Raw genomic sequence first — 22,380 nt, forward strand, 5'->3', positions numbered from 1 at the left:
TGAAGTACCTATTTAACATATCAAAATGGACCTGGCCTCCAGGTTCTCCCAGCATCCCTCAGTCCCTACCTGTTACAGGGTATGGCTGGGATACCCAGCCCTTTACCCTGAATTTTCCAGCCTAGGGACTATGCTCCCCCAACCCCCAGAGACTCTTCTGTATATAATACAAGCATTTTGAACACTGACAGTACCCCTTCTCTTCCTCTTTGCATTTCTCTTTTCCTGTGTGTCACACACACACACACACACACACACACTCCCCCTGTCTGCAAGGCAAGTCCCAGACCTCCTCCTGTGAGATCAGTGAATTCACCTAAGAGCTGACCCAGTAAACCTGCCTTTTAATTTGTCTTGAATTGGCTTAGTTTGTCTGCAGAGAAGCCTTTCAGTTACCTCTGAGTCCTTGCTTCTAGGAAACAAAACCAGACCAGCACCAAAAACCCTTCCTACCTAGCTTGGCCACATTGGCCACAAACCTTTCAGGACTCAGCTTAGTCGGTAACATCACACAGAAGCTTACCTTGACATCTGCCCCTCCTCCCTGGAACACCACAGCCATGATGCCCCTCTGAGGAGACTTTGTGTGAGCCTTGACAAGTGAGCTGTTTCCGGTCCATTATTGTCACCTGGCACCCAGCAGTCAGCGAGGCAAGCGTCCTGCGATGTGTGCCAGCGGCATTTTATCTACGAATTGCATGGAGGGAATCAGTCCAGCTGAAAATCAGGTGTGGAGAGGAACTGGCGACAAGTGCAGGGTTTGCCTCTCAGTGCTGTGTGGTGGCAGGGGGACAGACATCTTGAAAAGTGTACGGTATTCATCAGTGAGAAAGGACTGATCAAAATCCAGTTACAGAAACTTAAATTTTTAAATTAACCATAGCAGTATTTTATAATAAAAATAATCTCAGTAAATTCTTTGGTTTTGGTTTAAGATTTGACTAAGTTTTTCTTTAAAATTGCTTAGAGTTAAAGGAGCTGTGAACAACGATGTATGTAAGGTCTACTTAGGAAATAGGGAATGGTCACTAAGCAAATGACTAAACCTTGGAATGGGGATGGGAAAATATTAGAAAACAGTTACACGTATTACCTGACTATGCAAAACTTGTCTGTGAACTAAACCGTCTTCCTCTTGGAGGATTCACCCCAACAGCAAATCCAGATTTGAATTCAGGCTCCGTGCTCCTCCAGTCTTCCGTCTTCTGACTTCAGCGTGCGTCCGAGTCTGTGCCATCCTGAAGGCTGTCCTGAGAATCTGTCAGTCTGTCCCTGTGCCTCTGTCTGTCCTGTCTCTGTGTCTGTAGGCTGTCTCTGTCTGTGGGTGCTGTGTGTGTATGTCTGTCTGTCTCTGCGTATCTGTACACAGGCTTCTCACTGTTGAACAGCACAGAAAGCACTTCACTGGGCAGGAACATCACAGAAATCACTTGTACGAGACACTAAGTGACTGACTGTGAGTGATCCCAACTAACCCAGACATTGTTTATCAACAAGTATCCATAATTGGCTGCTTTTAGGGTAGATTTTAGGAAGTAGATTTCAACTTCTGTATTCGCTACTTCAGCAAGTTACACGCTCTCTCTCTCTGTCTCTGTCTGTCACTGTCTCACTGTCTCTGTCTCTGTCTCTCTGTCTCTCTCTCAGAGAGGCATTAGTTTAGGCTGGAAATGTTGATTACATGGGAAGTCTAAGCAAGTAGGGTTGATGGATACATTGCTTTCCTCGTTTTAAATCGTTTTGTTTCATTTTGTTTGTCTTTTTATCCTGTGCGTATGGGTGTTTTCCCCTGGACGTGTGTATGCACACCACCTGTCTCAGTACTCTCTGAGGCTAGAAGAAGTGACAGAGCCCCTGGGACCAGAGTTACAGATGGCTATGAGCTGCCATGTGGGTGCTGGGAATCGGACCCAGGTCCCCTGGAAGAGCAGCTTCTACTCCTCACAGTGAGGCTTCCCTCCAGCCTCGAGGCCATTGTTTTCTTCAAAGCAGATGTAACAAGCAGTTTGAGAGCACAATAGCATCGGTTTTAAGTCCTAAGTGGCCTAAAGCTGTATTATTAACTGTGGCTCTGAGGTCCAGAGGTCCATCAGAAGTCCCAGTCTCCGAATGTAAGAGACATTTTTTCACAGTGACATTTTTAAAAATTACAATCATTTTGGAGTCAGTGTCACCTTTTTAGATGATGATTTTGGTGCTTGTTGGTTTCCCTTCGTGACCTGATGTTGCTCTTGTAAGTGCAGTGCTCTGTTTTGTGGTATGTCCAGACACGGTGACAGTGTCTTCAGTGTCGTCACCGGAAGAAGTTGATTTGTCCTATGAAGGTGTTTCACCTCGGGCAGTTGAGGTCTCACGGGTGCTCCCTGGTGTCCTCCATAGTCCAGGCTCCCTTTACCTTTTGCTCTGCCACTTTCAACTTCCTGTTCCTACTCTTGTGGGTCCCCGATGGCCCAGGCTTCTCTCTTCATTGTACATGTGGTCCATCTAGGAGCGATAAAGGTTTTTAATCAATGGTAACATGACAATTGCTCGGTATATCCACCTATGCAATGATGATTACTTACTGGCTAGAAGAATGCCAGGCCGCCGCTCCTCGATGGGGAAATCAGTAGGTGCCCATTTGTGTGTGTGGGGTGTGTGTATGTGTGTGTGTGTGTGTGTGTGTGTGTGTGTGTGTGTGTGTATGTGTGTATGTGTGTTGCTATGGATGGAGGGATTTGGGGCACATGCCAGACACATGCCAGTGCCTACCTACCACTCAACTGTATTCTTACCACCATTTCAGTTTTTTTCCCCCAAATAGAACTGTTGCCAACTTCAAGCAAATCGGGTTTCTATTCATCGGTAATTGCTGTTGGGTCGGCAGCTGCCGCTGCTACTCAGGCTCGTTAACCAGATCAAACTGTAGCTGCCGTCCTATATTGGCTGTTTTCCCCGGCACTGTTAACTAGAGTCCTCCATTGTGTATTGTTGGATGTGTTTAGTAAATGAGCTTTTCTGTAAGCTAGGAAAATCTTAAAACTTTGACCCCAGGACATCGGTTAGGTAGAAAAATAGTATTAGAGGCTTACTAATGGGGATGAGCCAACCCCACCACACCACAGTCTCTAAACACGCCAGCCTTGACCTTCGGGCCTTTTGAGCGTCCATCCTTGGTGCCCTCCAGCTGTCTGGGCGCGATCGGGACTCACTGTTCAGTTTTTATTTTCTTGCCCCACCATTGCGGTTTACGGAATGCTGTTAATTGTTCCCATCAGGAAGGTCATGGGAAGGTCAGTGTTTATAATAGCTCACCTCAAACAATGTGATTGTGAATTATGTCCCCTTTAACTGTCATTTAAGAGTTTGGAGAAGAAACCACATCTTGGCAGGCCACTGCCTCACACTGGTTTTAAGAGGTGTACAGCATGGGCCGCCTCCTTGGTGCTTCTGAGGGAGGCTCCGCCTCTCATCACTGTCTCTTGCGTTATAAGGCTTGCCCTTGATGTTTTATAGTTAGAGGGCTGTGATTTTGTTCCTTAGAACAGTGTTTAGCTTTTCCTTGTGGAAGTAATCAGATAGACTGCATTAAAATGGTGGCTTTGAGTTTTATTCCTTGAGATGTGTTGGGAGAGCAGTTACACGCTCACAGACCGCCTGCCCAGTGGCCTGCTTAGTCTGTTCCCAAATTGTTCTAATTGGTCCTTTACTATATCTTGAATCACACTTTCTTAACTATCCGTGCAGTTCGACTTTATTATCAGATTATTGTGTAATTAATTAAATTTGTACGCAGTACAGTTTAGTTATGTGTTGGCCTGACAAATGGTTGGGGGTGGGGGTCACAGCACTGTCCACTCTCCCATTCATGATCGTAACCAGTGGAGTGAAGAGGTGGAGGGAAATCATCCACCTGTCTATGTGGAATTATGAGATACTCTGACCCTTCATGATAGGAAGTCAGGTGAGCGTGAATACCACAGGCCGTGATTGTGGTAATTTCTACTTTAGGATGTTTAGAAGTTTGTGACGTGAAGGAAGTCACGGGCGTCAGGGCTGCTGGTACTCAGTTTGGTATGTCTGGCAGATGCTCTAAATGATTGGCACTTCCGTTTCCACTGTATGAATTTTCTTTTATTCGCTAGTTGTGTATGTACTTCAAGTACTTTAAGTATATGGAACGTGTGTGATTTTAAGGCTTTTCAGGGGAGGGTGAGAGTTAAATGGTGACTCTATAACAGATCACACCGCCATTCGTCTTGCTCTGGTTCCTCACACACTTAGGATCCAGTCTCTAGCTTCTCAGAGATCCCTCCGGGTGTCCCCCAGGCCTGCTGGCGCTGTGAACATAAAGCTATTACAAGAAGACAGTTAGGATCTCAGAACGAAGGTGCAGCATCCTTAAGGTCTTACGTTCTTTTCAACCAGATGGGTTTTTTTTCCCTTCTAAATGCACATTAATAAAACATGCACTACAGGGGGAGCAAGAAAAGAAGTTTAGTGAAGGTGTCATCATCCTGAAAAAGTCAGGGAGGGCTTCAAGCCCATCTGGGACTTCAGAACACTTCACAACTTTGTAGTAAACAAAAACAAACAAACAAACAAACAAACAAAACCACTTAAATAAAGCGAGCCTTTGGACTCACACGCCCCATGCCTTATTTTAGGCAAGAATATTATCTATTAAAGTGGGCCGCTGGGGTCAGTCAGTGGAGTAGTTGGGCGCTGTTATCTTTCTTCATGATGTGTTTCCCATGTGCGGCAACACTTTGTTTGCTGTGAGGGGTGTGTGCTGGTGTGCTGAGTCTTCCTCAAACAGCACACGGAGTACACAGGGACGGTTCTTGTCCAGGACCAATGCTGCCTCTAACAGTGTTTTTGAGCTGAGAAGCCATCGTGCTGGTAGCGTTTCTGGTTTTACCGTTGTGTGATGACTCCCTGACAGGAAAACAGACACTAAAAACATGTTCTCTCCTCTGCTCACCTGGGAACACTGTAGATGCTAGACCTCCTTCATCAGCAGAGACACACACGTGACTGTGGACTCTGTCTTTAACAACAGAACAACTTATCTCACTGAGTCAACTGCTACGATTTTTATTTGTGAAATCATTGTTTATGTACCGTATGTTCTTCCAGACTTACAGCATTTACTCATCAGAGAAATGAAATTTTCTCCCAGTAGATGAAAATTACATTCTGACTGAAAAATCATTTCTTATGCAGTCACCCATAAATATAATGTCTTTTGCTGTCATTTCTGGAAATGACTGCAGATGTGATTCTGAATTGACAAGAAAATAGAACATCTTAATGTTTTAGGTGAAACAGATGGTATTTTTGTTTTAGACAAAACTCTTTAGAGTAAGAGCAACTTGACTGCTGACAACACTCTTGGGATCAGCTAAATTAAATGTAATTTTTTTCTGTCTGTTTTCTTTTTAATTGACTTAGCATCGAAAGAGTTACAGTACTTAAGAAGGAATATTTATCCTCTTAATATTTTCTTTCTCTTACTCTGGTGCCCTGGGTAAAGTAATAAGCATCCTTTAGTCTGCTTTTATTCATGAAAACATCACAATTCCATGTTGGCTCTCCTTGGCCCACATGTATCGTTTTGGAAATGATTTTTAGGGTGTGCAGAAGCCCTGTGGTGCGCGCGGCGTCTGGTGCACTGTACTCTCCAGTTGCTTTCTTTTGCTGCACACTGTGATCACATTTCTCGTCCCCGTCATTTGTGTGACACTGCTCTGTGTCAGATCTTACTGTCAGAGCCTGCAACAGGCAAGACATGGAGGTGGGGCCTGTGTTGGAATGAGGCACAGATTCCGGTCCCACGTGGTCACTAACAAGTGTCATATTTCTGGAACTTCCATCTCATCCACTGCGTGTCCTGCACCTAACCCCTGGGGTTGCTGCGGGAGGCGGGGAAGGGTGACAGGATTCTGAGGCTGTAGCTGGTGTCTCTGTGCTGGGGACAAACCTCTCCGAGTTCTTTAACTAGCAGGTGAGGATGAGGGGACGGGAGTGAAGCCAAGTGGGTATATCCACTCCAGGTAAAAACAAGAACAACAAATGAAAGGGTATTTTCTCAGGTCAGGGGCATCCAGTATCACTAGACTCCGTGTGGTAGGGTGGACCAATAAAGATACAGGGAACTCACAGGCGACTTAGGCACACGACGGTGACTAAATGGAAGGCTTACCAAGTTCGGCTTTCTCTTTCTGTCCTGAGAGTTTCATGTATCCTAGGCTGGCCTCAACACATTATGTAACCAACCATGACCTTCAGTTTCTGATCCATGCACCTCCACACCGACGCTGTGCTGCTCATAAAGACACGCACTGTGACACCCGAGTGGATACGATGCTGAGGTTAAATCCATCGTTTTATGCATGCTAGACAGACACCCTACCCAAATGAGATATGCCCCTACCTCAACAAGGCCAGATCTTTATTTTAAATATCTACTTCTCCTTATGAGGAGCTGAGGGGAGAATTTGAGGGGCCAACCCTTATAAGTTGGAGTTAGAAGGACAAGCAGATCAGATAGGTCAGGAGGGGCAGGCGAAAACTGAACAAAGACAAACGCAAACACTGGAGTAAACTCAGGGACCCTTGGCAAGTGAGTGTCAGCAATAGCTGTACTCAGTCAGAAGGCGGCATTGTGATCAACTCCTAAAATACTTAGAACTTTCTTGTAACTTAATATTTATAATTATAAATTATAAAATACATAAAAATAGTTTTAAAACAGTCTTGTTGTTGTTGTTGTTATTGTTTTTCTTTTCTTTTCTTTTCTTTTTTTTTTCAGAGCTGGGGACCGAACCCAGGGCCTTGCGCTTGCTAGGCAAGTGCTCTACCACTGAGCTAAATCCCCAACCCCTAAAACAGTCTAGTTGTTACTACTACAAATCTATTATGAAGATAATAGAAAGAGATGAATCGTAGGGCACTTTTAGATTCCTTGACAAATGCAGACCGGTAAAAGGCAAGGGTCTATAGCAGTTCCTGGCCTGTACTCAGTGTGGCTTAGGCACCATGCTGTCCAATCTGAGCACTAAAGCCTAGACTCTGGGCGGGTTTGAAGGTTCAGGCCAGCAACCCAGGTTTAGACGTCGTACACTTCAACCCCCTGTGAGTCAGGATATGCCCCAGGGACATCCATGCACACCGACTCTGAGCTACAACTTACGATTCGCCTTTCCAGAAGAGAAAGAGAAATCAAGATCCCAGGCAAGACTTCAATGGTCCTGTGTGGCTAGTTTCATGTCTACTCGACAAAAACCAGAGTCAGCGGGGAAAGGGAGCCTCAGTGGAGAAAATTTTGATTTACCTCATAAAGTCAGGATCTTAGGGTGGCATTGCTGTCCACATGTTTTTTTTAACACTTCATTTTTGACTTATTGCTTCTGCCAGCCCCAAGGGAGAGAGACCTTCCTGTGCCTGTCTCCTCCTCACAGCCTCCCTGTGCCTGTCTCCTCCTCATGGCTTGCATGCAGCTGCTCCCATTGCACACACTCCTGTAAGGACCCTTGTGGGGTGTATTGGCCCTGTTGAAGTCTGAGGTAATCTCCCCACCCCAAGAGCTTGAATTTAATTGCATTGACTAATTGCATTTTCCATCCCAACTCATGGCTACAGATAGTCTTTCCGTGACGTTAGTGCTTATCATGCAGGAGCACGGAGGGTTTAGTGTAGTCAGGTTCAACCTACAGCTTCTGTACAGCGGATTTCCGCTTGTAGTTTCCTAGATCTAGACCCCCTTTATGCTCCGCTTTTCCTTTTAATTGTCTGCAGTTCCGTGGTTCCCCAAGATTATTTTTCCTCTGCTTGAGGGATTTAGCATTTCATTTAGTACAAGTTTGATGGCAATAAAAAAAAATCTCAATTTCTGTCTAATCATCCTTCAAATTTCTAGAGAATTTTTTCTGCATACTGATGACCAAGTTACCGGGTTTATTATTGTTTTTAACCACTTTAAATATTATTCTTGTCTCAGACATGCTGCTGATGGGCTTAATTTTGCTTGTTTTGATTTGACACTGTTGTCTCAATCTCCCTGATTGAAGGATTTTGAGGTTTGAGAGGTCAACCTATCTTATCATGTATACTGTGTAGGGTGCACAGAGGGCAACACGGCCTATCCTGTGTATCCTGTGTGTTTGGTGCACACACACAGAGGACAGCGTGGCCTGCCATGTGTACTCAGGGCTCACAGGTAGTTCTGTAATGTGTGGGTTTCCTTTCTTTGCATTCTGCTTGTTCTCCTCAGTGATTCCCATGTCCCTCATTCATTACCGCACACCTTTCTGTTCTGCCTGCACCTCCACTTGGATGCTTCGTGTCACCCTTTCAGCACAGCTCGTTCTCGGGCCGGAGTTGTCTGCTGTGCTCAGTTCGTATGTTCATTTGTTTGGAATCTCCGTTTGTTTTCTGCAGCGTATCGATTCCTGTGTGTAATTTTATATCTTCTCAAGTGCCTTATTCTTGATTTTTCTTGGATGTCTCAGATATGTTAAAGTTGTCAGTTTAGACCAAAATTTGGGTCATAGGTAATTGTAACCGTTTTTTGTTTTTTTTTAATACCTAGCCACATGGCTTTGTCATTTGGGACAGCTCCTAACGTACACCAAGTGTTAGACATTGTGTTGGGAACTGATGCTATTACTGTGGCCTGGCGTGTGCTGAACTGAGGCTGAAGGATTTCATCTCTTTTTTCTAGCTTTCCAACTCTATAGGTCCCACTTTAATATTTAAAATCCAACAGAAATCAGTATGTTAATGTTGACCTTGAGTAAGATTCACAAATTAATTTTGGAGGGACTTATATTATCTTTGTTTTCTCCTTTTTTTTTCTCTTCAGTGAAATTTTGTCTATTTCTGTACAGTCTCTACTCAATTTGGCATCAAAGGAATTTGTAAACGATTGATTTTTCTCCTGCTTACTTCTGAACCATTCTAACTGCCCTCAGCCTTTGCATGTTACATATGACAGAAACATGAGTATTTTTGCCTGATTTGATATTGAAATCACTTATCAATCTGTTTGAGTCCCTCCCCTCTCTTTTGTAGATGATACTTTCATGTCAGGGACTCTGCGTTCACATTCATGTTTGTAGCCGTGCGTACACCACCATCCTCCTTCTCTTCTTCCCTCCTTATTTATAAGCTGTGTAGGTACTTTGCATGTGCGCATCTTCTGTGCTAGTGCATGGACCTCCCACCCTGCCCACCACTGACCGTCATCACCAGAACTTTTGTTCATGTGTCAGTGACAACCCCCTTGTCACCATTTCTTTTGTCTACATTTACATTCACGCACACACACACACACTCTCACATATACTTTTGCTCTCACACGCTCGCTCACACATGTGCACACATATAGACACTCACATACACATATGCGCACGCGCACACACGCATGCACACCAGTTGGAATGATTGCCTCACCGGGTATGATGATGGTGGCAGGATCTTTGATGGGCAACCATGACCGGGAGGAAAATGATGGAGAAGTGAGTCATAATCAGGTCTGCTTTGTGGCAGCTGCTAGCAAGGTGATTTTCTAAGCATTTTCCTGTTTAACTCTTAACAGTAATCTTGCTTCTTTATTTTATTGTATCTTGGAGAAATGCAGTCGCCTAACCTCACAGTGGGAATTTGGCCTTCGATGTTTCTGACTCCCAGATCCCAGGAGTCACAGCACTGGTTTTTGAAGTCTGACATCTCCATGAGATCACCTTTGTTTTAGTGCCTTTTCCTTTCAAGTAACTTATCATCGTAGGCATTTTATTCTGGAAAATGAGAGAGAAGGTTAAAGTTCTCATCTAGGATCTGCCTGCTTCTTCATGTGTTAATCTGTGTCTTCCATACCAAGTTCTGAATACTGAACTCCGTTCTTTATACTACGTCTCACTAATCAGACTTGGGGAAGATCGGGGTTCTTGTGCTGTCACTGTTGACAATCACAGAAAATGACCTCATGTCTTTGCTTGTTCCTAACTTCCTCTGTGATCTTGGGTGGGTCTGTTGTTTTCCTCATTGCTACAGAGGACTTGATTACCTATTTTTGTTTATTTTGAGGAATAAAACTAATCAAAATAAAAAGCACTGATACAATTATAGAGCCCTACACTAGTAGGTATTCATAAATCATAAACCCTATGAGTTAAAATTTTCTAGATTATTTATCCATCCGCTGTCTATTGAACGTTTTTCCATGCCAGGCTATGGCACACATAGCAGGCTACAATTATCTTTTTATAGACCCTTCTTTCGTTGGCTAAAATATTTTTAATTTGCATGTACGGAGGACCCGAAAAATATTTTTTTTACTTTAATCCTTCTTACGCAGTCATAAAAATATGTAGTGTTTTAAGCTGTCTCCTCCAACCCCATTCTGCTTTACTGTGTGCGGTGCGGTAAGTGTATCTTGTAAGGATTTTGTTTGTTCGTTTTTTGTTTATTCGTTTCCTTTTACAGCTGTGATACACCTGAAATGTAAATCACCCTTTGTTCACCCCGTTTTTCCGGCGAGGAGTCTCCATGAGCTTGCTTACAGCAGCTCTACAGAAAGTTCTGCCCATGAATTTGGCAGCGTTCGATCTCCACAGAGAAGCACAGCTGCCAAGTGACCCACACACACATGGCTGTGAGAAGTTGGGTGAAGGAACAGCTCTGAGCTTATGGTGCTTGTAGCTGGGTAGGTCTTGGCACGCCTCCCTGCCAGAGCCCTCCTTAAGAGAAGGATGGAACGCTGAACTGGACGGGCTCCACCCGTCCCGAGGACTGTCCTACACGTCAGGAGCTCTGCACACAGTACTTCTAGGCCCTGAATCTTTGTGCCACGGGGAGAACTCAGTGATTGCCGCAGGCGTCCTTCTGACACGATGTCAATTATCCCGCTCAGAGGGTGAAGGAGCTCTGAGGACCCCCGTTCTCAGTGAAGTTCTGGTTCCTCCATTAGTCCCCAGATTGATGCGACCGTCCGAGTGGCCCTTCATTATTTTTCCTCTTGCTGACATCCATTATTCTCCTGTTTTGTCATTTGATTGACAGGTAACAAATGAGTGCTTTTTCTTCCCGAGATGAGCTGTTCTGGTAAAGAATTGAAATAATTGCCCATGACACCAAGTCGCGAAGCCCCAGGAGGCCAGACTTGGTGACACTTAGCAGTGTCTAAGGACCTAATGCCAATGTGAACAAAATTAGAGAAAAGAAGTTATTAATAAAACAAGGTCCCTATTCAATTAGGAATCACACAAAAGGGAAACCAGCCCCTCCCATTTGCAGAGGATCAGTAATCCCCCTGTTAGTGCAGAGCGGGGATGCGATGATGTGATATTGAAACTTGTTCACGCCGCCCGCACGCAACGGGATTGAAAGGGCTTGTGCTTGCTCCTGTGACGTCCGTACCACTGTTGGGACATTCTGCGCGCCGTGTCAGGTCATTATCATTGTAGCTGGTAGGTTTCATTCCGGGGTGGGATTGGTGATAACCTTTCACCCGGTAGCCTGTGCAGCCCCCTCTGGTCCTGTGAAAGCTGTCAAGGCGGGAGGAACCTTGCATGTAAGCACTACTTTGATCGTCCCCGTGTTCTGTGACTCAGTTATGCGGTGTCTTCAGCGAGAGAGCCCAACCAGGAACAGGTTGTGTAGAATTCTCTGAGATGCAGTATTGACTTAAGAACTCACGATGAGAGTTGGTGCTACGATTTTGGTGGTCACTTGACCAGCAAACGTGGTGATAGCCATAGAATTTAGTGAACTTTGAGGGTCTGCTTATTTAAAAGACCATGCGTTCTCTGTATTTCACTTAAAACGTAAAATGGGAGTTTGTGTGTATGCCAGATGAATTTGTATTGGGCTGTCCTCGAGCGGCCTGCTGTGAATCTCTAATAATGTTGGAAATTATTCTTACCTCTGCATTTTTCTCATTAACATTCTACATATTTAGTTCCTTTAATAGATTCTTGGCACAATAATTACACAATCATTCAATACAGTAGAAAGATATTCTGGTCAAATACTAATTATCTATTTAAGTGAAACAAAACAAAACTTACTTCACAGCCTTACTGTACAGCACGATTTCATACGGCACAAAACCAAACACATGCTTAAAAGCGTATTTAAGCGTGAGTCACTTTTCAAGTTTTCTGTAGAAGCGAAGTTTAGTTGGGTCTTAGCTCCGTGTACTGCCGGTTACTGGGTCCGCTCCAGGCCTAAACACTCTTCATGTTCTAGCTTTGGACGCCTCTGAGACTGTAGACGTAGTGAATTGTTCATTTAGGGCGCTCTGGAGTATGTGACCGTCAGCTGCTCTCCCCAGTGTACCATAGGTCTAACATAGTCCCTCTGACGACACTGTGATCGCCCGGTGTGTTTATGATCGGAGGAGAGCCAGGTTGAAACAAAACCTGTGGCAGGGAGCCTTGAGAAGGTGTAAATTAGTCGTAAAGTTCATCTGATAAGTCTGTTACACACCCCTCTCCAGGCGCAACACTGCCGGTCCTTGAAAATTGTTTCTGAGGCTAAGATGGGGCTTTGGTGAGTGCTAGCATGTCTAGAGTTCTGGTAAATACGTTTGCGGCCGGCCGGTGGCTTCTTTCATCTGCTCTGGTTCATGGCATGGAATACCAGGGGGCCACGAATGTGGGGCCGCAAGTGACGGCCTTGTGTCCTGGTGCAGACACCGGTAAGCCCTACAGGGCTAGAGGCATTCTTGGAGTTGATTATATCATCTGTATTTAAAAACCATATTTAAGACACAAATGTGTCCTCTGCTAAACAGTTTATTCGTGAAATGGTTTATAGATGTTTTGTTTTACCATCTTTATTTCATTTTTTTCTTTCTGCGTCCTTTGTTTTGCTCTGTTAGGTACATTGTTTCTTAATGGGTGGCTTGTAATGTATATGAAAATGAAGGTGGGTAGGAGACACATGTACGGCCACTTTCAGCTGTCGTGGAACAGATAGAAACTAGCCCACTACCACTCTGGAGCTCACTATCTGAGTATTCTGTTGATGTTTCTGCAGTTAACACATTTTCTAGGACAGTCCAACGTTTCAGATCGTAAAAACATTCACTGGTGAATCAGTGAGCAACAGGACCTCTGTCCTTTTGGACCGCTGCTTTATTTGGAGATGATACAATGTAAATGAACTGTAACAGAGGATCATGAGCCACGCCCATCTGACGAGGTCCTGTCAGGTGCCTGTTAGGCTGGTGTGCGGCATTCTGCTACATAGGGAAGCAGCATTAGGAGGAGTTAGCAAGAAAGGGCTGTGAGTGCTTTGTGGAGGATTGAAATGCAGGAGATTGCGAGAAGAGCCGCAGGAAAAGGAGGAAGGCATCAGATACCTCGTACGAATAGTTATGCTTGGAACCACGCTGTAAAATGGAGACGTCCAGTGTGCTACAGTGTGCCTGTGCGGGGTGCCAAAGATTCTGACACCATTGCGGGTCATGCTTTGTTTATACTAGGAATCGCATGTTCTTGCAGATATTGACGGATGCTACCTCTGTAGTTTTAATTTTCCTTTTTATGGCTGCGTGCCCACCAAAACTTTTTTTTCTCAGTAGTATTTATCTTAAAAATTTGGCCGTTCTTATAAGTAGATTTACTTTAAGTAGACTAGTTTTTAATCCCAGAACTAAGTTTCTTGAGCATAACAACCAGGGCTGTCTCTCTATAAAATATGTGTGTGCATCGTGAGATTTGCATGAATAATCATACGAGTTACTATGTTTTACCCATCTGAACAGCAGTGTTATATTTTTATTGGAAGTTATGCCTAAATTGCAAAGGCAGAGTATGTTTTTGTTTGTGTTTTGTTAGTCAACACAGGGCACCGGGAGCAGTGATAACCCCATCACTGATTCTTTAGATGACCGACGCAGTACGTAGACGTCATTGCAACACCGGCTTCTCTTGCTGCGTGTATGCTGTGCTATCTGTTTCTCGAGGGCTCTCTCACGACGGCCCTTTTCATTCTTCCCCAGGGCTTGGTGGGTTTTTGTTTTTTGTCTTTGCCGTTATTTGGTTGGTCGAAATTTGTTTTTCAAGGCACAATTTCTCACTGTAGCCCTGGCTGTCCCGGAACTCCCTCTGCAGACCAGGTTGGCCTCAAACTCAGAGATCCACCTGCCTCTGCCCCCTAAGTGATTGAAGGAGTGTGCCACCACGCTCAGCTTCCCTGCGCTGTCCATGGCCGCAAACCGAAGCCTTAGGGAGAGTGTTAGAGAAGCAGTAGTGTTCTGAGATTGCAGTCTTGACACCGCTGGCTTTGCAGGTACCTCGTGGTCTACAATCCCTTCGAACAAGAACGGCACTCGGTGGTGTCCGTCCGTGTGAACTCAGCCACGGTGAAAGTGCTGTCTGATCTGGGGAAAGCCGTGGAGGTTCAAGTCAGCGCAGTCTGGAAGGATATGAGAACGACTTCACAAGCAGCCTATGAGGTACGTGGCGGCCACAGACATCTGTCCTGCACTGTGTGAAGGATGGGAGAGAAAGAGAAAAGGATCCATGGCCTGTGCCTGCATGATAACCCACAACAGGGCCATTGAGCTATGATGTCTAACGCCAGAGGGTGTGACTGGGCGGCTAGATGCACAAGGAGAAATATTAATATTTTTAGAAGGTAACATTTTACTACTGGCATGGGTATAATCTTTTTAAGTATGCATATTTTAACTGGACTCTAAAATAGCTAATAAAATTTGGAATTTCCATGTCTAACTCAATGATAACCATACACATAGAACTGAGATAAATGGCACTGTTCTAATAATAATATTGGTTATAGTCATTTTTTACAGTGATTGTGACTTAATACATCTTCAGAGAGAGACTTTAACCAAGATCAAAAATATCTTTTTGTTTTTGAGATTTAATTATGGAACACTAGCTTCAACCAATAGAGAATTTCTCTCCATGCCTCCTCTTTGTGTGGTGTGTGTGTGTGTGTGTGTGTGTGTGTGTGTGTGTGTGTGTGTGTTGTATCTTTCTGTGTCTTTGTGTATTTCTGCGTATGTGAGTCTGTGTGTGGTCTCTGTGTGTGTGTCTCTGTGTGTCTGTGTGTCTATCTTAGATAAGCAGTTTTAAATGAACCCCGTTTCCCTAGAAGTGTTAAGTATTTGAAGTCCTGAGGTGATTTAAAGAGTTATAGAAACACAATAATAAACTAGCAACTTAAGAGGGAGTTTATTTCTGCTTTTTAAAAAAACTGCTGCTGATGCATCTTAGATAATCATGATCCTGCAAATAAAAATGGGAAGTAGAGTCCAAGTTCAGGTCAGATTTTATAGGCAGTGGCCTGTGTCAAAAGCGAAGCAGCTCTTGGAAGACAGGGGCCAGCTCACACCGTGCCTCCTTCAGGCCTCCCTCGCTCAGTGTCTGCTGACTCCAAGATAGCATTGATGACTGGTCCTGGCTGAACTAAGTTCTATCTTATCTGTGCAGCTACACTTCTCCTTTTACCACACTGAAGTATAATTTTACAAAAGGACTTCTGATAATTAGGAAGAAAACATGGTCTATGTTAATTAAGCCCTTCCGTGCCTGGAGAGTTTCTCCCTGAAAACATCTGTTGAGAACACTGTAGGGCATTTCAAGGACGGTCATATAGTTTCATAGTTTCAAACATGAACGCCTTTGAAGGCTTCCAACCTGAGGTGATTAGACGCCTGGCTGGACTGAGGTGTGCACAACCTCACTAAGTTACTGAAGCATTTATAGAGCAACAGTATGTCCTCTTTCTAAGAACCCAGTCGGTGTTCTTACCACGAATATAAATGTTTTGCCTTCGGTAGATAACTTTTCTCTGTGGCCCCTTCTCCTGTCTTGAAAGGTCGCTTTTCTAGCTCATCTGCCACCGCTGGGACTGAAAGTGTACAAGATCTTAGAATCCCAGAGTTCAAGTTCACATCTGGCTGATTATTTCCTATATAACAATGACGGGCAAGCAGAAAGTGGAATATTCCACATGAAGAACATGGTAGATTCAGGAGATGCCATCACCATAGAGAATTCCTTCCTCACACTTGGGTTTGACCGATCTGGGCTGATGGAGGTATGTTCTGAAGGGTTGTGGCGAGCACAGATCTCACCGAGTTTCCTCTGTGTCCAGGACGGTGAAGAGTGGGGAAGCCCTCCAGGCAGGGCTGCAGCCGAAGCCGGGACACAGGGCTGCTCAGCAGCTGCCTACCTTCTGTGGTCCCCTGCGGCTCGAAGCATGGCTGGCAGCAGTGCTACTTGCCATACTTGTTAGCTAAGTGTGGTGGGTGGGAGTGTTTTGTGGGAACTGTGGAAGCAGTTTAACAGAATAAAATATCTGCTGGGAATAATGCAAAGTGAATTTTTAAGACTTTAATTCTGATATTTAGTTCACTCTTACTATGCTTTAAAAACATACTGGCCCATGCATATTGGAAGTTAAAATAAGTCTCCTACAGAAAATTTGAGAAGCGCAGGTCTAATTTCTTTATTCCTTGCTAAAGTGTAGTGCAGTGTTTTGTTCTGACTTTAAGGCTTTAAAATCTGAGGCCGACTATGAAATTTTGATCCTAACCAAATATTTGTCACGTGAGGAGCTTACTTAAGAGTTTTTGGTCTCACTCTGCTCCCTCTTTTTTTTTTTCTGAGACAAGATGAGACTATGTAGCCCAGGCTTGCCTTGAACTCATTAGTAAGCCCAGGCTACCCTTAAACTTAGACAGTCCTTCTGCTGTAGCCTTTCAAGCTACATGAGCATTTAAACATTTTTATGTGAATGCATGTTTTCTTTTCATGCATGTATACACCTGGATACCTGGCGTCTGAGACGGTTCAAAAGGCATCTGATTCCCGAGAACTGGGGTTGTCAGCGGTAGTGAGCTGCCAAGTGGGCACTGGAAGCAAACCCAGGCCCTCTGCAAGAGCAGCAACTGGGCTTAACACCTGCGCCATCGCTCTAGCCCTCCTTGAACACTTTTAGCCTATCTTGGGAGATTTTATTGTCGTTGTTCTTTTTTGAGCCTATCCACAGTCCCATTTGTTTTGTCTTAACTGCCTCTCCGTATCTTGGCTTTCTTCATGAGGTGGCATTTTGGTAATAAGTCTCTTTGTTTATCTTGTTTTGTAATCCTCAGAAAGTGAGAAGGAAAGAAGACAATAAACAGCAGGAACTGAAGGTGCAGTTCCTGTGGTACGGAACCACCAACAAAAGGGACAAGAGCGGTGCCTACCTCTTCCTGCCTGATGGGCAGGGCCAGGTGAGTATTGCGCATGCCCACTGGAACTGTGGCAGAGACAGGTTCTGTGCACATCGGTGCTGCGCATGCCCACTGGAACCGCGGCTGAGACAGGTGCTGGCGACAGAGATGAGAATGTCTCCCTAGTTTATCCTTGGACACGGATCAGCTCCAGGCTGTGGAATTGTATTTATTAAAGGTTGGCAGTTCACACTGGAAAGTTAGATGTGTCAGAGCTGGAATTCACTTAGGAACACACAAAGCATGTGTGTTCTCCACGGAGAAAGCTAATCTTGTAGACTTGGCTCCCGGGGAAGTGATTTGAGGAACCGCCTACCTGTGTAGCGCTGTGCAGACACAAAGTGCTCAGCCCTGTGGGGGAGACTGCTCACTGGAGCACCTCTCTTGAGTCCTTAGGGATTTGATAAACAGTTTTTCCTACTCTAGACTGTAAAACCAATGCCTGTAGTCTGGCGAATTTTGAAAATGTAGCGGATGTGAAGAAACAATTAAATTGATGGTAGTGTGCAGCCAGCCCCATGAGCATCAGTGCGCACATACGGACTCGATTTTCTCTTCTTTGAGCGTCTCCACATTTGAGCATCCCCCATTTTGAGTTTTTGTCTTACTACCTTTACATATTTTGGTTTTCATTTTTAACTCAATCTGATGGCACGTGCTTTGGAGGTATAGTTTTGTGTTTCAGAGTCTCCTTAAGCCCCCACTTGTCCCACTTCCTCACTGGAGTGACTTGGGATCGGCTTTCTTTGCAGTTCTCTTCACGCAGTCCTGAGTATTTCTGGGGAAGCCGAGCAGAGGCTTTTTTTGGGGGGGGGTCGTGTATAAAGCCAGACTCTAAGGATTTTCTGTCTACCGATTCTCTTGCCTCTGGACGGCCTGGAGAAAAGTTCATTTCCACCGGCCCGTGTCTCAGAGCTCTGGCCCAAACTCAGAGAATTAGCCCTGTAAAGCAGTCTTATAACACGCCCCCCCCAAAAAAAATCCTGTTTCCCCGACCTCAGGATACATTAATCTCCTTGATGCTTTGTTGCTTAGTGACTAACCTTTCTTCTGAGCAAGTTATTTTTCTTCTGAAGTTTACCGAAGCCACACACTAAAATGATTGAATTTTTAGGGATGATATAGGCCGCCCTGAGGAGGTTTGATTGTTTATGTTCATGTCAGTGAGAAATTGCAGGGGAATAGGCGGGGAAGCTTACTCCTAAGCTATTTGGATGTCTCACTTAATAGTTTCTTAAATTATATAATTATTGGCTCAGAGTCTTTGTTTTAAGAAATTTCTTTCTCTCTCCTTCCTTCCTTCCTTCCTTCCTTCCTTCCTTCCTTCCTCCCTTTCTTTTTTTAAATTAAGAATTGGTTTCATTATGTTGCCCAGGCTGACTTCCAACTCTTGATCTACCTGCCTCAGCCTCCAACCATAAATATGGGATATTATGTCTGGAAAAATAGTAATTAAATTAAATATCTGTAATCCAAATGAAAATAATAAGGAGATATTATAAAGGACAAAGTAAAAGTATTGCAACATCAGGGAAGGAGATAGCTGATTACGTCAGAAGAGAGTAGGTACCCAGAAACCTCCTTCCTGCCTCCCTCCCCTCTACCCACCTTCTAGATGCATGGTAGCTTTGCAAAAGGGCTTTGTAAATGGTACATATTTTATTAGCTTTAGTACGTTTTTCTATGGGTGAGGAGAACCACACGGTTCTGAGAGTCTCTTACTGCTCAAGAGTCCTGCATTGAAAGCCGTGCTTCACGCTCCGTTGAGCGGAAATAAGCAATGCTTACTTAGATGCTTTGAGTTTAGTCTGACATCACATAAAGTGTGGGCTTTATTCCCTAATTTTCTGGATGCTAAATAATGAAATCTAAACCAATGATTTCCAAGTTCTTAAGTTTGCTCTCTGTTCAGCCACCTCTTCCTGCCAAAGGGCAGAGTGGTTCTAAGTTCAGTAAGCCTCACTGCGTAAACTGTACGTGAGTCTCGAATCCAATCTGCTCAGCCCCGACATGTACCCACCCATCTTGGCAACAGGAGGACCGGGTCACAGGTGCTGGCTTGGGAGATATCACAACTAAGAATGATCTCATTTCCAATAAATAACTACACGGGTAGTAGAAGAGTATAGGTTATAATGTTTGTAAATGAGGAGAACGTTTGTAGATTATCTAAGGCCAATCAAATTGTAAGCGTTTGCAAATAAAGGCTTTATGTAAGAATAACATCTTACCATATGTCTATTGTTTATATCCTGTGTATTCTGATAAATTATAAGTTTCCATGTCCAGTTATGAGTTTTGAGCTGTACGAATGTGTCATTTCACACAATATTCCTAAACTCAGGAAAGTTTAGAAACCAAAGTGTTTTTGCTAAAAATGTCCTTTCCTCTTCAGCCCTATGTTTCCCTGAGAACACCCTTTGTCAGAGTGACACGTGGAAGGATCTACTCAGACGTGACCTGCTTCCTTGAACACGTTACTCACAAGGTCCGGCTGTACCACATACAGGGTAAGAAAACGGTGCGGCCGTCAAACACGCACACTTGCGGGTGGAGTCCTACTTTTCTTCTGCCTTTCTTACCGAACTGAGTTGTCTAGAGACAATGGAATCTTTGGAATTGACTCTGTACCCCCGAGCCTGACTTCCGGCATCATCTTTGCCTTCGGATGGTGGGAATGGCGAAGCCTTCTCATCTGCTAGGCTGCCATTCATCCTTCCCCATCTCCTCCTTCCTCATGAGAGCTGACTCAGTCATGAGCTTCCCAGTCAGAAACCTTATGTTGGAGACCTGAAAGCCGTCCGGTATTTAGGTGTGGTTTTACACAGGAGAACATGAGCGTTGTTACTAACCAGACCAGTGACTTACTGGCTTCAACCGTCTTAGAAGAGTCTTCATTGGTTCGTTACTTGCAGTTGTCCTGCTGTTCCTAGGCTGAAGGGAACCGGGAAGGAGAACATTGCACCCCTGCCTCTTCAGATGGGTAGGAACGCCACCAGCTGACCCCGACTGTTGTAAAGCATGGCTTATTTCTAGGTCATGGGGGAAAGGCATCACTCTCACAGACTTTATTAGCTACCCAATGCTCAGTTTCTTGACTTCACAGTCTGAACTTAGTCTTGCATTCATTTAATTATATCATTTCATATTTTACTAGTTTTGCTTTTTTTCTCGGCTACTAGTCATGCTCAGTTTCTTTTTTCCTCCTCGGAGCTCTTGGGAGCTCTTCCAATCCATCCATGCAAGCCCTCTAGAGTCGGGAAAACTAACACGAGGCAGGACCTTGATGTCCAACTGTGACTTCTGTGCTACAGAATTACCATTCACCACAGGAAAGCCTGTGACTATAAAATAGCCCTTGTCTGAGTTTCCCAAAACCTTCAGTAGGTCCGGAAGGGTGGGGGATCACATTGGCCATTTTCAATGATTCACTCCCGGAAGCTCTAACGTCACATTTTCAGCCACTTCATATTAATGGGTGAGAAAAAGCACCATGCATGAAAGTACACATGCGACTTTTGTTTTCCTTATAACATAGACACTTGCATACTCGCAACTATAACCCAGGTTACTTGAGAGGCTGAGTCAGGGGGATTGCAACTTTAAACAAAGGCCTACGTAAATTAGTGAGGCCTTGTCTCAAAGCAAGGAAAGCCTAGGGCTGGAGTGAGCAGTGGAATGGTGACCCAGCACGTGTCAGATCCTAGTAGCGCGGATCTTCTCTCCTGCTGCTGGTGGCTGGGACTTTGCCTGCTGTCATAGACCAGCCGCTGACTCGGAACGTAATCCGCTCTGACGTGCCTGCCTCCTTCTGCCAAGGAACTGTGCTGTCACAACTAAGTGGCTGTCATCTTTCCTGCACCTTTGCTCTTTCCTACTCCTGGCAGCAGCCCTGTCCAGACTGACCGGCGTCTTGGCAGCAGGAGCTGGGCCTCTGCGTTCACCTGGCAACTGCCAGCTCCCTGTCAGCGTCCATTTCCATTGCTGGCCTGAGTTCTCCTCTGTTCTCTGCTGGGTTCTGTCCTTTTTAGTTCCTAGTATCTCCTCCTGGACTGTGCTCTCTCTCTCTCTCTCTTTCTTTCTCTCTCTTTCCCCCCTCCTGGATTGTGCCCCACCCCTCTCCTCCTGAATTGTGCTCCCTCTCCTCCTGAATTGTGTGCGTGCGCTCTCTCTCTCCCTCTCCCTCTCTCTCTCTCTCTCTCTCTCTCTCTCTCTCTCTCTCTCTCTTTCCTCCTGGATTGTGCTCGCTCTCTCTCTCTCTCTCTCTCTCTCCTCCTGGACTGTGCTCCCTCTCCTCCTGGACTGTGCTCCCTCTCCTCCAGGACTGTGCTCCCTCTCCTCCTGGACTGTGCTCCCTCTCTTCCTGGACTGTGCTCCCTCTCCTCCTGGACTGTGCTCCCTCTCCTCCTGGACTGTGCTCCCTCTCCTCCTGGACTGTGCTCCCTCTCCTCCTGGACTGTGCTTCCTCTCCTCCTGGACTGTGCTCCCTCTCCTCCTGGACTGTGCTCCCTCTCCTCCTGGACTGTGCTCCCTCTCCTCCTGGACTGTGCTCCCTCTCCTCCTGGACTGTGCTCCCTCTCCTCCTGGATTGTGCTCCTTCTCCTCCTTGTTCCGGTTCAGGTGCCCAGCTTTTGGCAGTGCTGCAGTGGGCAGGTTCCTCTCACTGCCAAACTGAACAGCCTTGCACGTCAGCATCCGCTAGGGTCTGGTTCTTGACCTAGGCTCACCTTTACTCAGCATTCATAATTTATTCACTTAGTTGCTACATAAGTATTTCTAAATCTAGGAGTATAATTTCTTGCCAGTTCTTGAAATCTCTGGAAGTCTGGCCTCTAGGGAATGGAGGTACTCTTAAAATAAACTGGTTTTTTGAATAGGGCACAAACAATATTGACATAGGTTTTTGTTTTTGCTTTTGTTTTAATGCAAACTCAGGGTTGCCTCTGGATTTCTCCATGGGTAGAATAAACTTGTGATGACACATTTTTGTGCCACTATTAGATTTTTGTTGCTCAAAAGCAGGAGGGTTTGGAAATGTGTTCAGAAGGACAGGTGAGGTAAATGTGAAGTTAGCTGAGAGCGCTTTTCTGAGTGAGCTTCGTTTTAACCCTGAAGTCAGCAAACAGAGACGTGAAGTGACA

The 22,380-nt window shown here is 44.9% G+C and overlaps 1 protein-coding gene across 3 annotated transcripts in view; it reads left to right on the forward strand.

The window, feature by feature from the left end:
* Positions 1-22,380, forward strand: part of Man2a1 (mannosidase, alpha, class 2A, member 1) — a 155,546-nt gene that overhangs the window by 96,395 nt on the left and 36,771 nt on the right. For all 3 annotated transcript variants that reach the window (NM_012979.2, XM_087564777.1, XM_087564778.1), the window contains 4 exon segments: positions 14,281-14,446; positions 15,838-16,059; positions 17,117-17,239; positions 19,635-19,749. In NM_012979.2, coding sequence (NP_037111.2) covers positions 14,281-14,446; positions 15,838-16,059; positions 17,117-17,239; positions 19,635-19,749 — 626 coding nt within the window.

This window comes from Rattus norvegicus, chromosome 9 (assembly GCF_021556685.1).
Source record: "Rattus norvegicus strain SHRSP/BbbUtx chromosome 9, alternate assembly SHRSP_T2T, whole genome shotgun sequence".
NCBI lineage: Eukaryota > Metazoa > Chordata > Mammalia > Rodentia > Muridae > Rattus > Rattus norvegicus.